The sequence below is a fragment of the Neopsephotus bourkii genome, unplaced genomic scaffold, assembly GCF_033783945.1.
Source record: "Neopsephotus bourkii isolate Nb327-2 ecotype Australia unplaced genomic scaffold, CSIRO-AGI_Nbou_v1 NB_1680, whole genome shotgun sequence".
Taxonomy (NCBI): domain Eukaryota; kingdom Metazoa; phylum Chordata; class Aves; order Psittaciformes; family Psittacidae; genus Neopsephotus; species Neopsephotus bourkii.
In genome coordinates, this window is record NW_026902154.1 from 138,262 (window position 1) to 154,125 (window position 15,864).

Below are 15,864 nucleotides of genomic sequence, written 5' to 3' on the forward strand. Positions count from 1 at the left end.
TTACCTCTCGTTACCGTGAAAGAATGGGAAGATGTGAGCTATGGAAGTGTCTCAGTGCAGTAGTAGCAGGTACAGGTTATCAGGCAGAGCTCTCACCGTACTCCCAGAGGTTTGACTTGCAAAGGAGCAGGTGACTCCCTTTACAGGCTGGTTCCTCGTTGATGCAAGCATGTTCTAATCTATGCAGATCCACCGTCAGCTGCTCCTCTCTGGGTGGCTGCTGGAAAAGTTGTGTGTGCACACATGTGAACTTTTCAGACTTAATCTGCATTATAAAGCGTGTGTGTGTGTAAGCTTTCTGCAGAGCTCTGGAACATACGTGTCATGAGCAGTGAAACCGGAAAAGCAGATGTCCTGAACATGCCCCTCCTACCCGGGGATTAGGGATGCTCAGGGTAAAGCAGGGAGAAGCTGGGACACACCTCACCACCAGAGACAGCAGCAGTTTGTGCAGGTTCAACAGGCTTCTGCTCTTTGGTCAAATAAACCCCTGCAGCTCTAGTTCCAGCAACTACCCCCTTCTTTTGGTTAACCAGGGAGGAGGAGGATGGCCTATGCTGAGGAAGACAGGTAAGGTGCTGTGAAACAGGGGATGCAGACATCCAAGCTGGAAGGGGCTGATGAAATCACATTGCTTTTTCTTGCCTTGTTTTCCTCTTCTTCCTACTGGGCACTCAATAAATGTCAGACAAGGCTGCTCAGAAGTAAACATCTTATTACTGAGGAGGAGCCTGGCTGTCTGCCTGTGTCAGGTGCTAGTATTATGCAATACAGCGCAGAGCAGGTGACTCTGGGAGAGGTTATGGCCCAGAAGAGGTGAATGTGGTGGTGTGGAGAGACATACAGTGCACATATGTATGGTGGTGTGCCCCTCTGAAACATAATGCTTGCTTTCTTTGTTTGGATATGTCTGCTTTCTACATGGATTTGCTTTCAGCCATCCTGGAAGCATAATGAGGGTGGGGTTTTATATGCCATAAAAGATCTGTCATTGCTGACAGTCCTGTGTTTTGCAGCAGATGTGTTTCTGCAGTGGATGACAGCAATCACAATAAAGGGGATTGTGTTTTCAGCTCATCCTGTGATTTAATCCAAACTGAGCACTGTTATTAGGTGTGCATTGTTGGAAACGGAGGAGCTATAGGGGGCTTTGTGCTACATGTATTAATCCAGGCTGCCAAAAAGCTTGCATAAATCTCAGGTTCTTGCAGTTCCAGGCTAAACATTGCATTTGATGACTCACAGGTCAAACTTCCACTCTGTTCCCCTAGAGCAGCAGGTATCTCTTCACATTCAGGAATTATCTGTGCCTGCCAGTTCTTTTGGTGCTGTGCATCTGGAAGATTTCTGAAACCTAAACAGTGCAAGCAGGGCACTGCAGATGAATTTTGACATCACTGTGCTCTCAGCACTGATGTACCCAAAGTTTCTGGGATGGAGAGGGCTCTGCAAGGCCCCTGCCTGCCTGCTGAAGCTCCTTTCAGGCAGGGAGAGTGACACAGAGATGCAATTCTACTGCTTTGGTTAAGAGATATTTTAACATCATCTGTTTAGAAGGGAAAGATATTTCTCTGAAACCTGGCACAGCTCAGTCAATCCCAATGTCTTCAGCAGGCATTGAATGGGATTCACCCCACACTTCTAAAATTTCTGGGGATACAGGAATAATATCTCTTCTTTAATGTTATTTTGCAAAGGTGTATGCACCTTAAAAAATACTGATCAAGAGGAAGAGCAGATCCTGGTGACCTCCTTCAGTTCTCATGCCTGCTGCAGTTACATCAAAGCTCAGATGTTACATTTAAATTCTCTTGGTTCCCTCTAATTTCTAAGTAAGGCTGAAAGTTATTCAGCAGTGAAATTGGTGGGAATCATTCACTAATGTATGTAAAGCTCTTTTAGAGCTTTTATCTGGGAGGAAGGGATAATATAGTCAGTTAAGTGCAGGCTGCACTAATGTCACTTCCGTCGCTTTTGCTTATTTCAGGAGCTGCTCATACACTTATGCTAAATAAACTTCCTCATTTCCAGGCTTTTCTTTTGACAAGTATTTCAGCTAAGTGTGACTCTTCATTTTGTGATGCCTATGGAAGGTATTTCTTCTCGCTGGATTGCAGGTTTATGACATACTCAGGTATTTTTAATATTGTAGTTTGTAACAGGAAGCACACGTTTGATGTATCAGGCATTGGAAAGGCTTTACAGCAGGAGATGGACAGCTAGGAGATGAAAAAACACTTAGCTAGAAGATGCCTGTGCAATAACTACCTGCCTTGTCAGTATAAAGAAATTAAAACGAGTAGAATTGAGGTCCTTTATTTGAATAGCTGATATATCGGTCAGAGGAACCAGCAACACATTCACAGTCAGATCCCCTCCATCAGTGGTCTGAGACCTCCTGGGGTGTGGAGCAGCACTTTGACAGCTTTCCTGTAGGTGTTGTAGGGCTGCAAACAGCAGAATTGCAACATGACGAAGGTTTGCACCTCTGGAAACAAACTTGATTCCAAAAATAAGAAAGTCACTCATGAAGTGACAGTTTGTCAGCATCTCCAGTCAATTTTACATTACCTTCAGCCTTGAAGTATCTGATTTTCTTAATAAACAGGTCAGGTTTTTGTACAGAGAAAATGCTGCCCCTACCTGTGTTGGTTCACTCAGTCATGAATTCTGCTCATCAGGGGTAATGACTGAGTCACTAACAAGAAATGCTGTCACTGCCCTTGCTTTTGAGGAGAGTTTGCAATCAAGCTTGGTGTTGCCCTTTGGAAAGTATCTATGTTTTTCTGTTGGAAACAGGATTATGGGATTATTCTGCTATTGACTGTGTCTCAAAACTGATTAATGTATCTGATGCATACTGGACTGACAGGCCTAAAAATTGAGGTTGTCTCCCTTGGCTGTGCAATGCCAACTTCTATCCTGCTTTCTAGATGTGTGCCTCAGTGCTGGGAAAGACAATTTTTTTGCCAAGGTGTTTGAGCAGTCCCCCTCTTAAATCAGACAACATAAGCCCAGGAGCACAAATTCCTGGTTTTCACTTGTGTTGACATAAGCTGATCTCATTGAGCCTCTTGACAAAGATCAGACTGTGGGTGTGATCCATCACCCACCCTGTGGGAGCAGATGAATCAAATCTGTTCAGCCTTCTGTACTGAAACCACAAGGGTTTGAGAAGGTGAACATTTGATATGTGGTACCAGCCCAGAAAGAAACCACTATAGGATGAAATCAGTAAAGAGGATTCAAATGCTTGCCTGTGTTCAGGAGTAAAATGTGAGATTAAAAGTGAAACCTCTTCAGTGATAGCAATGAAGCCCCTATTATTTTATTCTTAGTGAAACTTCTTTTTCTTTGCACCTTTCTAGGACTCTTATCCTTTGAAGCTTGTTCTTAGGATGGGTTGATAGACTCACTGACCTGTTCTCCTTCTGCAGAAATAGCTATGAGGTGTGTAAGGAAACAGCAGATTGGTTGCGTGCCCGCACTGCCCAGTGCCCAAAGACTGCCATCATCTGTGGATCTGGACTGGGAGGCCTGGCTGATGTGTTGGATAACAAGACAGTCTTTCTGTATGAGGAGATCCCTCACTTCCCACAGAGCACAGGTTAGTACATTCCAGGGCATCAGAATCCCATGCATCAGGAGCCTGCAACAGCCTTACAGAAAGATTAGTCAACATGCACCACTTGGCATTGGTCTGCGAACCAGTCTCTGGTGAAATGTGTGTTCACAGTAAAAAAATAAATTAAAATACCTATTTCTGTGTTATGATATTTAGTTGACTTTCAGCTCTTAGCCCTGCTGTAATGCATAATCGTCAACTGACAAATGCTTCTAAAGTCAAAGACCTTGAGACCTGTAACTGAAATGGCAATATTAATCCCCAGTTGCAGGGCATCTTGGCAGATTGGTGTTTGGGGAGCTGAATGGACAGCCCTGCGTGTGTATGCAAGGACGTTTCCACTGTTACGAAGGGTACTCTGTCAGCATGGTGAGTTCTCCTTGAAATCATCCACACAGGGGGAGGTGTGCTGTACAAGATGCAAAAGGGACTGCTTGCTTTGATATCTAGCTGCAGGAGGTTACCTCGTGCAATAAACTTACATTGCTCTTGTAATTGTGCTTAGGTTTGAGATTTCTTCCCCCCAAAAAATCAAACCAAGAGGTAGGCAGCTTCTGCTAGGTGAAGCTGATGTGCAGCCATGCAGAGTGGCTAGCCCTGCTATACTTTAGGGGAAAATGGTATATCGGACAAGGCAGATTAATATACACAATAATCTTGTTTTACTGGCTGATAGTTTTGTTTGTTGTTCTATTTTGGTAGCTTTGAGATTTTACTTGTGCCTGAAGTCAGTTTGCATTCAGATCTAAACTGTAATACTTGTCACTGCTCAGCTTCTTGTGAGTTTAAATGCACTTGACACAAAACTGGACATGTTTGTCTATTAAAATTAACTCATTTCTTAAAGAAGAGATGTCCATAGTTAGGAAATATTTCTGCTCACAGCTCCGTTAACATTTCAGAGGTAGCAGATACCCTGATTCCTTCTTGATTCCTTGAAATCAAACTTCTCCTTTTTTTTCCAGTTCCCAATTGTTTCTTAATTTTGGATAAGCATTTTATTCACTCACATGAATAAAATGAAATTAATAAAAACTTTATGGTCCTGTAAAATGGCATCAGTGCTGTAAAAAGCTGGTTTATCAATTACACTCAAAGTATTAAGCTGTAGTGTTGAGTTTAACCACTTATGCACAAGTCCATGTGCATAAGTAGTTACTTCAGTCAGCACAGAGGATTGATTTCTCAAGACCTTGGCAGCAAGGAAAAACTATCTGCATGTTAAGGTTTCATTTTGGTTTGGTTTTTCGTGTGATGTTTATTTGACCGTAATGAAACTGTAGGAAATACGGGCTTGAATTTTAATGGTTTTCATTTAAAAATCAGGTTTTAGTATGTTTAAAAAACACTAAAATTCTATTAAAATTAGAGGAATATTTAAAATTGGAGAAAGTTTTGTCTTTCTGTAGCCTTATGTAGAGCCTTCTCTGCATTATGAATGCTCTCCAGAACTTGTGATAATGCTGATGTAGCAGTAGCTATCTAGTAATTGTGATACTCATGGCATATATGCCTCTGGCTCTTGCAGGTTACTTTTCCCATCAGGGTCTTGTTTCTCCTGGGGGTGGAGATCTTGATTGTCACAAACGCTGCTGGGGGACTGAATCCCAACTTCCAAGTGGGGGATATCATGTTCATTAGAGATCACATCAGCATGTTTGGCTTGGGAGGACAGAATCCACTGCGTGGGCCAAATGATGAGAGGTAAGAAGGCATCAGCTCTGCTACCAACTAATCCTTTCTTCATCTGGCTGCAGGCTATGACTGCCAGCTGTGCCTGCTGGCAAGTGTTTACTGAGAGGTAGAGTGTGGCTCCAGGTATACACAAGGGAAAAGTTAAAGCAAAAGCAGTAGGTTTGTGTGCTGTGTCACCTCCCCTGCCTTCCCCATGCACCCTTCCTTGCTGTTGCTTACTCTTGCAGCCTCTAAGGAATTTATAAGCAAGCCTCCAGAAGGTTTTGGTTTACGGAAGAAAGCTTGTGATCCCTCTCCTGACATGGCCAGCCTTACCATCTGCTGTAGAGACCTGCTTCTGTCTCTTCTTGTCAATCCCTCTTTGTGCTAATTCCTCATAATTGAGCAGTCTGAACTGCAGTCTCCAGCCTGCATTTATCAACAGCCATTTCTGGTGTGATGGAACTGATACAAGAAAGGCCAGGCAGTAAGCTGATCTCAGAGCAAAGATAAAAATTCTGAACATCCTGATAACCACCTTTGTAGGGAGGTCATTAAACTGGGGTGCCTTTGTTAACATATATTCACAAGGCATCAGTCTGAGGGGCAATTGTCTTGTCAGCTTTGTAAGAGACCTCTAGATCTGAGATTGCCCTGCTGCTGGTTCAGCTGGGAAATCAGGTTTCCTATAGTAGCTGTGTAGGAGGATCTTTACCCTATGGATGGGGCACAGAGGGTCTTGTGACACATCCTCACCCCTGGACTGCTGTTGCCACCAGAAAAGTTGCTTAGAGAAGAAGATTGGACTAGATGACCTTGAGGTCTTTGCCAGAATTACTCTATTATCCTAAAATGTCTTTCAAAGGCACCTTTCAGACTGGTAGGGTGGAAGGCAAACAGTACCCTCAAGGCCATAGCAGTGTGGGGGGACAGATGGACCAGTGTTTACAAAAAGAAGGCCCTTGGCACTCTAATGGGGCTAAAAAGAGCATGAGGATGCATCCACTGGAGACTCAGGCTGAGGAAAGGAGAGTGCATCAAATGTCAGGGAAGTCAAAATGTAAGCAGTAAAGATCCAAGGCTGTCAAGAGCCTTACGGAAGGAAAGAAAGAGGTTGGACTGTGAAAAGGTGGTAAGAATAGCAAGATTATTTCCTAACAAGCTGGCAGGAGAGAAGCCAGATGGAAGCCAGGTGTGTGAAGTCAGAGAATGGGTGAAGGAGGTGGTAGTTTATGAGAAAAGAGTGAATTTAAATAACAGCATGGTTAAATCTGTTACTGGGTTGCTGCCTTCATTTGTAAAAAGAACGTATTTGCAGGACAGGCATCTGGACCTTCCTGGGTTTTTCCAAGAAGTTCTGTCCAAGAACAAGGTGGTCTGCTTAGCTTTGTTTTACAATCAGTTCCTCCTGGATGTAATGCCAGAGCTGGTTCCTATTTCTGAAGAAATAGGAAAGGTGCTAGCAACTGCCTCAGAGATAAACACTGTTCTGTGATTCAGATGTCAAGAGAGCAGTACCCATCTGAAGAGGGTCATCTTTACATCTTCATAGGTATTGGTGTGGTTTGAAGGAAAAAATGATAAAAAGCACAGAGGCCACATGGAGGTGTTTTTAAAGCTGTCTGGACTTGCATAATTGCTGTGGAACAGGGGTAGAAATACCAATCAATTGCACCTGGACAGACAGCATTCAAAGGAAGCGTAGCTGTGGTATTGCCTCTCCAAAGCAGCCTCCTGGTGAAGACTGCAGTGCTCTGGAAGGTGACTTTTGTCCTGCTGACCAAAATAGGCAAAAGGTCTTTGTGAATCAGCTTTCAAAGTATTGCAGAGCTTTAGCAGAGCAAGCTTCTCCTAAAATCCAGTCCAGCTCAGCTACTAGGAAGGGTTTAAGCACAACAGAGTAAAATCAGACACAATATGAAGTGGAAAGCGAATGTACTGCAAGAATCTGAGGACTGACTTTAATGAGTTGGAGATTGGCTTCTGCATTGCTGGTCTTCCTTCAGGAAAGAGAAGCTATTTTCATGGTTATAAGTAGTTACTACCTCAGACCAAACAGGAAAGGTTTATTTTGTATATGTAATACTTAATTCATATAAATATAAAAGAAGCCACCTTACTGCCCTAAACATTCAGCTGGAAAAATATGGAAACAAGCAGGAGATTTAATAGCCCTAATGAGTGACTGGTGCACTCCTATGGAACTGGGTTGGTGAACATGGCTGGGAGCTTATATTCCAGATTTCCTCAGGAGCAGCATGTCAGTCTTTGCCATCTACTTCTGCTCTCCTTGCGTCAACTGTAGGATTCACTCAGTCAGGAGCAGAACTGAGCTGTCATCTAAAGACCCAAAGGAAACAAAAGACCCAGCCTTGAAGCACAGGATGGAGACTACCTAAAATGTGGCTTTGGAGCTCCAACATGTACTTCTCTTTCTATTTCCTTACAAGGGATGACACTCCAAATGGGGTGCTGTAGTCTAAACACAGACATCTAAAACCATCTGACATTCTGCTGAGTATCAAATACCCATTCTCTGGGGCTGGCAAGTACAATGTAAGACCTACAGGATGGATGCATACTCTGGATGGGCATCTCAAATGGGCAATTTAATTGTACTTCCATCCTAAAGAAGCTTCCAAGCTTGTGCTTGATGTGATTTTTGTTATGCCAGGAATCAAATACAGAAGTGGATGCTCTTTCCTGGGATGTATTTTCTGACTATGGAACTTGGTTGATCTTCCAAAGAAAATCTTTCCTTGAAGTCGCTTTGAACTGGTCTAATGTAAACAGTAAAGGGGAAAGATCCAAATCTCATCTGATTTGTCCAGTGCATCCAATTCTTTGTTTCAAGCATACAGCTGTCAGTGTGGGGACAGGACAGCCCTTGCTGCTGTGGTATAGGGCATCCCTGCTGTGAGCCTGGTTATATATCTGCCTGCTGCCATTAGCCCTAGTTGTGTTAACTGATACTCCATCAGGCCCTGCTCAAGCCCTCTCACTGGGCTGGTTTTTGTGCCTTGGTGCTACAGGGGCCCTGTCTGCAAGCTCTTGTGCAGGAGAAGCAAAGAGCAGCATCTGTCTGATGAACAGGGTTTAAAAGCCACCATGGGCAGTTACTGGGGAGAGAGAACTAGCCATCAGGGCTCCCTGGAGATGGAAGTCTTTTGGAAGACCATTCCAGCAGAGTTGGTGCAGTAGGAAAGCAGTGCCAGACCTTCCAACAGTCATAACCTCCGCACACTGAGTGTTTCAAGTTATTAGATCTAGGAGGAATGTCATGATGGCAGAATTACCTGATGGTGAGGCTTGAATGAGAGAGATTGCATCCATGGCAGGTCTGCCCTCTACATTTCCCACTTCTCTAAAGGATGAGCATCCAGGAACTCTGATGGAGGGAAGGTAGCAGTAGCAATATCTCATGGCTGTGCCCTTTCCTGATTTGCAGGTTTGGAGTGAGGTTTCCCTGCATGTCAGATGCTTACGAACAAGACCTGCTTGGCCTGGCAATGGAGAGTGCTCAGGAGCTGGGCTTTGTGAGCTTCACTCGAGAAGGAGTGTACTGCCAGCTGGCTGGGCCCTCCTATGAAACCATTGCTGAGTGCCGTGTGCTGCAGGCACTGGGAGCAGATGCTGTAGGTAAGCGGCCTGGGCTGGGAAGGTTGGTTGGGCACATAGATTGAACAGTTCTGCTCAACACTGAGTTCCTTCAGTCTTTGACTCTTTAAGTCTCCTGAGCCCAGAGAATGAGCTCTGTGTTTCTGCTTGGTTTAGCAGTGTCTTAGTGCAGCTCTTAGGGTGGATCTGCAGAAAGCCCCTATGCTTATGACTGCCCAGGACAGGGATCCAAGCATGATGTTGCTTTATTTCCCATGCTCAGATGTCTCAACTTCAGCAGTAATGAGTGGGCCCCATCTGAAATAGTCATTTTTTATTTTTATTTTTTTTTAATCCTGATCCTGAAGATTTTAACTGTCCCCTCCCTACAAAGCAACCCTCTACAGCCTTGGAGAGATCTTGGTTCGGTGGAAATCCTGCCTCATTCTGGTCCTTTTCTCTCCTACCATAGGCATGAGCACCATCCCAGAAGTAATTGTAGCCAGGCACTGTGGCCTCCGCGTTCTTGGGATCTCCCTCATCACAAACAAGGTGGTGATGAGCTACAACAGCCAAGAGAAAGCCAACCATGAGGAAGTGCTGCGCATCTCGGTGGTCCGGGCTGAAGCCTTGCAGAAACTGGTCATATGCCTCCTTGGCAAACTGGGGGAAAGCACAAACCCTTTGTGACCTCCACCCTTCTGTCATTTGTATCCTAATGTGTGAACACTAACAAATGGTGAGACTGTTGTCTGATATTGAATAGACCTGTTGATCTTTGTACCTGTGCTTTAGCTGTTCAGGTGCAGAGGCTTGCTTTGCATTTTGCCAGACTGATCCCCTTGTTAGCAGCCAGTGACCAAAATGGCTTTCTGGAACACAAACAGAGTTGGACCTCTGGCAGATTCCCAAGCCCACATCAGCAATGAGCCCCATGGTGCTGTGAGCTCCAGCTCTAGCTCTCCCATCATTTTGCTACAGAGCTCTTTGGTGTTTCTTGCCCATTGTACTGCCTATCTCAGCACAGCAGCCTCCTTCCTTGAGTGTTTGCTCCCCCTATGTCATGGACTGGATTGAGAGCTGGTCACAAGGCTTGGTGCTGCTGGGCATGTTTTAGTAGGGCCTGATCTGAAGCCAGTGGAAGATCACAAAAAGACTGAGTTTTGGATGAGGACCTGGATAGAAGCCATGCTGCAAAGCAGGTGAAGGATGCCAGATAGGGATTCTTCTATCAGTGACTACAGCAACAGGACAAGGGGTAATATATTTACACTTAAACAGGGGAAGCTCAAGTTAGATATAAGGAAAAAAAGTTATTTACTGTGAGGGTGGTGAGGCCCTGGCACTGGTTGCCCAGAGAAGTGGTGAATACCCCATCCCTGGCAGTGTTCAAGGCCAGGCTGGACAGAGCCTTAGGTGACATGGTCTAGTGTGAGGCATCCATGCCCATGGCAGGGGATTGGAACTAGGTGATCCTTTCCAGACCAAACCATTCTATGATTCTATAATTGCAGGTGATTTTTCCAGCTTGGGAAAACACTGCATCCCCATGGGTGGGATGGTGTTTCCTTTCCATCCCAGAAGGCCTCCCCCAAAAGCCCTCTCTTTACCCTCTTTTTGGCTCTTCATGACTGGCTGTCAGAGCCTGCTGCCAGCATCCCCTCACACCTCTCTGCTCCATTTTGGGCCTTGTTGCCCCTTTTTAAAGGGGGTGAAAGCAGCATGACTTATCCACGCACCATGTAAAATTGGCCAACCTGGAAACAGGATCCAGGTCCATCTTGGCCTGGTTTTGTTCCTTCTGTTTCTGAATGCCTTGGAGACCAGCAGCATGGACCACTTGCACTGGATACCAGTTACCTTTTGTTGTCTCAAAGCAGAGATCAGTTTGATCCAGTGTTTCACCCCAGTTTTGCCCTGCTGCAGTCCCTGAAGCACCAGGTTTGTGTTGGAACACCAATTGTTTGTGGGGTTTAGTGATGTGAGATTACAGTGGGGATTATTTTGGAACAGGTATGATATCTTTCAGACTATCCTGCTCCCCTTACATGGAGAAATTGAGCCTAGCAGAGAGTAAAAGACAAACAGAAGAGGCCACCATGATCTTTTTTACCGGTGTGGTGATGGTCTATCAGGAAAAGGTGAATAGCAGCAGGACGGTGTGTTATTCATTGTTGCCCAAAGGTCAAGCTGAGCTGTGGATGCAGTTGGATGTAAAACAGTGACTGTAATTATTAGATAACCTTTTTCCCTTCATTTATCTTGGAGCTCTCTGTAAAGCCCATCACTGTCATAGCTAAATGTTTTCAGCTGACACAGCGGTCTGAACTGAAGAAACCTAACTGGTCATGGGGAGCTACAGTCTGCCTTCCTAAATCTAGCTGATCAGTTGTTTACCACTGATACTTTGCTCTGCATCACAGCCTTCAGCCTTCCATGACATTTATTTAGGACATTGTGGCCTGGTAAGTTTTTATTCCAGATGGGTATTTGCTTGAAGCCCTTATGTTGCAATTAGTAGTGTGAGCTGTTGTCTTAACAATGCAGATGTTGCCTCTAGGAGGACTAGAGTTGTGCTATGCATGTTTTTCATTAAATGGTAGCACTTCAGGTACAGGAGAAACCTTGGATTGGCCACTCTATTCCCGTCTCTTCTGGGCAGGGCTGCCTGTGCTCAGACCCAACAAGAATCTGCCCAGACTAGTCTTGAGGACTTGTGAAGGGGAAGTATTCCTTGCCTGTGCTCTACTCACTAGCCAAGTAACTTGATCAGCAGCTGCTGGCACTTGCAGGAACCCTCTGAGACAGCAGCTCTTCCTGTTTGGTGGGTTTGGCTGTCAAGGCAGTCCCAGAGCCCAGACCTCTGGTGGTAGTACATGAAGAGAAAGAAAGTCCACCTCTTTTTTCCATGAAGCTTTTCAGATCTAGCAGCTCTGAAGTGCTCCTCAATAGTGGCTGTGAAAGCAGTGAAATATGAAAAGTGGCAGATGTGCAGAGCAAGAAGGAACCACTTTTACCCGCTCCCTTTTCAGACTTGTTCCCAGTGTGGGCTTGTTACAGAATAGAGAGAGAGCAAGTAATTTCCTGTTCCTAGAAAATGGTGCTTCATATTCGTTTAATACTTGGTAAATACAGAGTCCCTGAAGGCTGAGTGGAAGGCAGATGTGCAGCTAGAGAGCAGGCAGAGTAGCTGAGGCTGGGATTTGAGCAGCCTCCATTCATTACCCAGTCAGGCTGAACTGCAATGTGAAGGGAAACATCCAGAACATCTGCTTTTGTGCTGATGAGGAGCTCAGCACCTGCTTTTGGTCTGCTGGGTCTGCTGCAGCTGTGCCAGAGGCAGTGTGGAACCCATACCATGCCCTTGTACCCAAATACAACTTAAATACAGCTGAAAACTTGACCTGAACATTGCCCTGTGATGAAATCTTTGACAAATTGTGTCTGATTTAAAATAACTATTTTGTAAATAGCATTTCAACTCTTAAACACTTGAGGGCTCTTCTTTCTGCTGGGCAAGGGCAACTTGTACAGTTCAAGAAAGGGGTCTTGCCATGGTTTAGGGGGAGAGAGGGGTCATCTGGCTTTGGAGATACTCCTAATCCAACTGTTTAGCTGTTTTTTACTGCTAATGCATTTCAACTGCTGACATACACTGATGCCAGGCAGAGGAGAAACTGGGAGGAAATAAAACCTGCTATGCTCCTGAAACTCTTTTTGTTTGCTATGCCAGTACCATGGGTTAGGAAGGAAGGAGTTGCTTGGCTATACATTTGTATCCAACCCCCCGCCCTCCATGCTGAAAGACAGCCCTGAGAGACCAGGGCTCAAAGCTCAGCATCAGCAGGACCAGCATTTCCCTATTGCTTTGCACAGGTATTCCTTACTGATCCCACTAAGCCGAGGAACTCTTGGGGGAAAAAAACACCCTGGAGGACCAAAGGATTACAACTAATTCTTGAGCATCTGAAAGGTGCGATGGGATGTGGCAGTGCCAGTGCAGCAGGTCATCTGTGCTGGAGGCAGGACACAGTTTCTTTGGTGCTGTGCCTTTTATTTAGTGCTCTTGCTGCTTTCTGACAGCACCCATGGCTGAAATTAGTGGATTTTTGAGACAACCTCAGGTTTTTTTCATTCCTGTGTTCTGTGCCATTTATCTACTGCTGAAATTCAAGTTGTTGTGGTCATAGGAGTAAGTTGGAGGATGCATAAAAAGCTAAAATAAAAGTGGAAAGTGCAAAAAGAATCCCAAATTGCGTGACTGATCCTGGTACTGTGGTCATGGGGTCCTGCTGCTTCCAGTCCCCTGGAGAAGATGGAGATGTTCTAGTGATGCCCTTGTCTGTGATTCACATAAAAGGATGATGGCAAGAGGAAAAACATCTGCTCCAACCCTTGGCTGGACGATATCATGAAATCACAGAATCAATGAGGTTGGAAAAGACCCTTAAGATCATCAAGTCGAACCATTCCCCATCACTGCCAGGGCCACCACTAAGCCATGTCACAAAGGGCCTCATCTGCATAGTTTGTAAGCACTTCCAGGGACAGTGACTCCACCACAGCTCTGTGCAGCCTGTTCCAATGCCTGAGCACCCTTGCGGGATAAATTGTTCCTAACATCCAGTCTAAACCTCCCCTGATGCAGCTTGAGGCTGTTTCCTCTTGTCCTACCCCTTGTTATGCGGGAGAACAGACTGACCCCCATCTCATTACAACCTCCTTTCAGGCAGTTGTAGAGAGCTATAAGGTCCCCCCTAAGCCTTCTCCAGACTAAAGCCCCCCAGGTCCCTCACCCATGTGTTTTTAAGTAAAAATCTGCTGTTACCTGAGAAACAACCCTGCAATCTCCCTAAAAGATGTGACCATGAGATCCATCCCATTTCCTTTCCTAAGCTTGGTTTCCCAGGCTCTTTTATTCACATTTGCACTCGTTTCTACATAAAGGCAAACCAGAAAGCTTTTAAAAACAGTGTTATCTTTCTCAGCTCAGCAACTGAACATATGCTAAGCTTCAAGTAACCAAATTTCCTTAGAGGTTTCTCTTTACTGAAAACCTGCAGTTGAATCAAGGGGTTTCTGCTATGGTCATGAGATATTTTGGGTTTGGGGTTATTTTTTGTTCTTTTTAAAAGCTTAAGATTTTCACTGCTGGGATTTCGTATGCTGGAAAGAATTAAGCTCCTCCCTGCCGTGCTGAATAGGCAGAGCAAGGGGGAGCAATGCAGGGCACAGCAATGAGATGGTCTGGGTTTGTTGCTGTATTAAAGCCTGACACTGCAAGCAGTGAAATAGTCTGTTCTTCCCAATATCTGATGGCAGTTGCAGCTAGGAGCTGGTTTAAGAGCCAGGACACAGGTGAAGGCTGGATGAACCCATCCATCCTGTTCTTCAGCAGACGGGACATCCCCTCCTGCCGCTCGCTATGCCTGGACAACCATGCAGGGAGATAGATGGCAGGCTTCTAGGTGCCAAATTGAAGCAACTTCGGGTCTTCACCAGCAGAACTGGGTGTCCTGGAGCAGCGTGGTTGTGATGGGCTGTTGACCCAGAGCGACCCCTGCTGTGGGTTGGGGCCCTGTTCCCTGCAGGCTGGGTGATGGACCAGTAATGGGGACCCCTCTGCCCCTTCTCTCCCCTGCCCAAGCACAGTTGGGGACATGTCCTTAAACCCTGCAGTGGCAGTGAGTGTCTACCCTCAGCTCCAGGAAAACTTTGCTCTGGAGGGACTGGGACAGCAAAGAAATGGGTTCTGCTGGGGAAAATCATGCTCCAATAGTAAGAAAAAGATCTGGGGGCTCATCTCCATTCCAGACTTCACTAAATGTCAGCTGAGTGTCCCTGTGTGTGCTTGAAGGCTGTGCTGGTCGGGAAGAAGGAGCCATCCCCTTGCTCTTTGTCTCAGCGTAGCTCTCCTCCCATACCCAGAGTCAGGCATCCTGCCCTGCTGCAGCTTCCTATGGTGTTAGACTGAGGCCTGGGACCACCTCCGTGGCAGTGAGTCCGTCCACTCCCCAAGCCTGCTCCCTCTGACACCAAGGGAGCACCAAGCACTCCCTTTTCTCCCAGCCAAGAGAGACCAGCGCTGATACTACAGCAGCTGCCTGCTGCCAATTGCATCCTGCATCCAATTACATCCCTGAAGCACTTCCACCATCAGAGGCTTCACACTGGATATGGATTTATCAATTGTCGCCCCCCCCCCCCCCCCAACCCCCCCCCCCCCCCCCCGTAGCCATGGCAACGCTTGCCTTGGGCAGGCTGCACTGGAGCGGGTGACAAGCCTCAAATGTGGCTGTTTGCTTGGGCCTGGAAATTTCCCTGCCATCTGGGAATAGGAATTCCCGCAGTGAACTGGGAGCCAGGGTGAGAAATGTGAGAAATGTCCCTTTTTGGGCTGAGCACCCTCCAACAGGAACGGCAAAACCTTGATCTGAGTGCTCCTTGGGTTTTCCTCCAAATAATGGGGGAATGTCCAGGGGGTGGTGCCCTAGTTCTGTGTCCTTGCCCCAGCCATGGGTTGGGATTGACAGCCCTGCTGTGGCCACCGCATGGTCCCTTGGTGGCACTGCCTCTGCCCTGCTGTGACCATGGTCTATGAAGCTGCCGCCAGGAGCCCAGGGGGACAGTGACAAGGCACACAAATGCAGTGACACAGGACACAGATTTGGTGGCGGGGTAGGGCTGGATGATGGGGGTGAGGACTGGGTGGTAGGGCAGGGCTGGGTGGTTTAGAAAGGGATGCAGGGACTTGGGGAAGGGATGGAGTGACAGACAGCAGGAGGAGGCAGCAGGGTAGGGTGACAAGGCAGGGCTAGGTGTCAGTACAGGGGTAGGTGACATCGGGCAGAGCAGGTGATACCGGACAGGGGTAGGTGAGAAGGCAGGGCAAGGAGCCGGCTGCTCCCATGGTGAGCGGTGCTGTCCCGGTGTCCCGATACCCCCCCCGTGCCGATGCCGGTGTTCCA

The 15,864-nt window shown here is 46.3% G+C and overlaps 1 protein-coding gene across 1 annotated transcript; it reads left to right on the top strand.

The window, feature by feature from the left end:
- Positions 1–427: 427 nt before the first annotated feature.
- Positions 428–9,887, top strand: PNP (purine nucleoside phosphorylase). The gene is made up of 6 exons (XM_061375915.1): positions 428–570; positions 3,438–3,607; positions 3,891–3,994; positions 5,154–5,329; positions 8,748–8,938; positions 9,369–9,887. Exons 1-6 carry the CDS (start codon positions 548–550, stop codon positions 9,584–9,586), a joined length of 882 nt encoding a protein of 293 aa, XP_061231899.1. The 5' UTR covers positions 428–547; the 3' UTR covers positions 9,587–9,887.
- The last annotated feature ends 5,977 nt before the right edge of the window (positions 9,888–15,864 follow it).

Bases quoted from the DNA above. Each gene is read 5' to 3' on its own strand.
- PNP (XM_061375915.1), top strand. From the start codon at position 548: ATGGCCTATGCTGAGGAAGACAG. The intron at 571-3,437 runs GTAAGGTGCTGT...CTCCTTCTGCAG, and splicing joins GCCTATGCTGAGGAAGACAG to AAATAGCTATGAGGTGTGTA. The intron at 3,608-3,890 runs GTTAGTACATTC...ATTAATCCCCAG, and splicing joins TCACTTCCCACAGAGCACAG to TTGCAGGGCATCTTGGCAGA.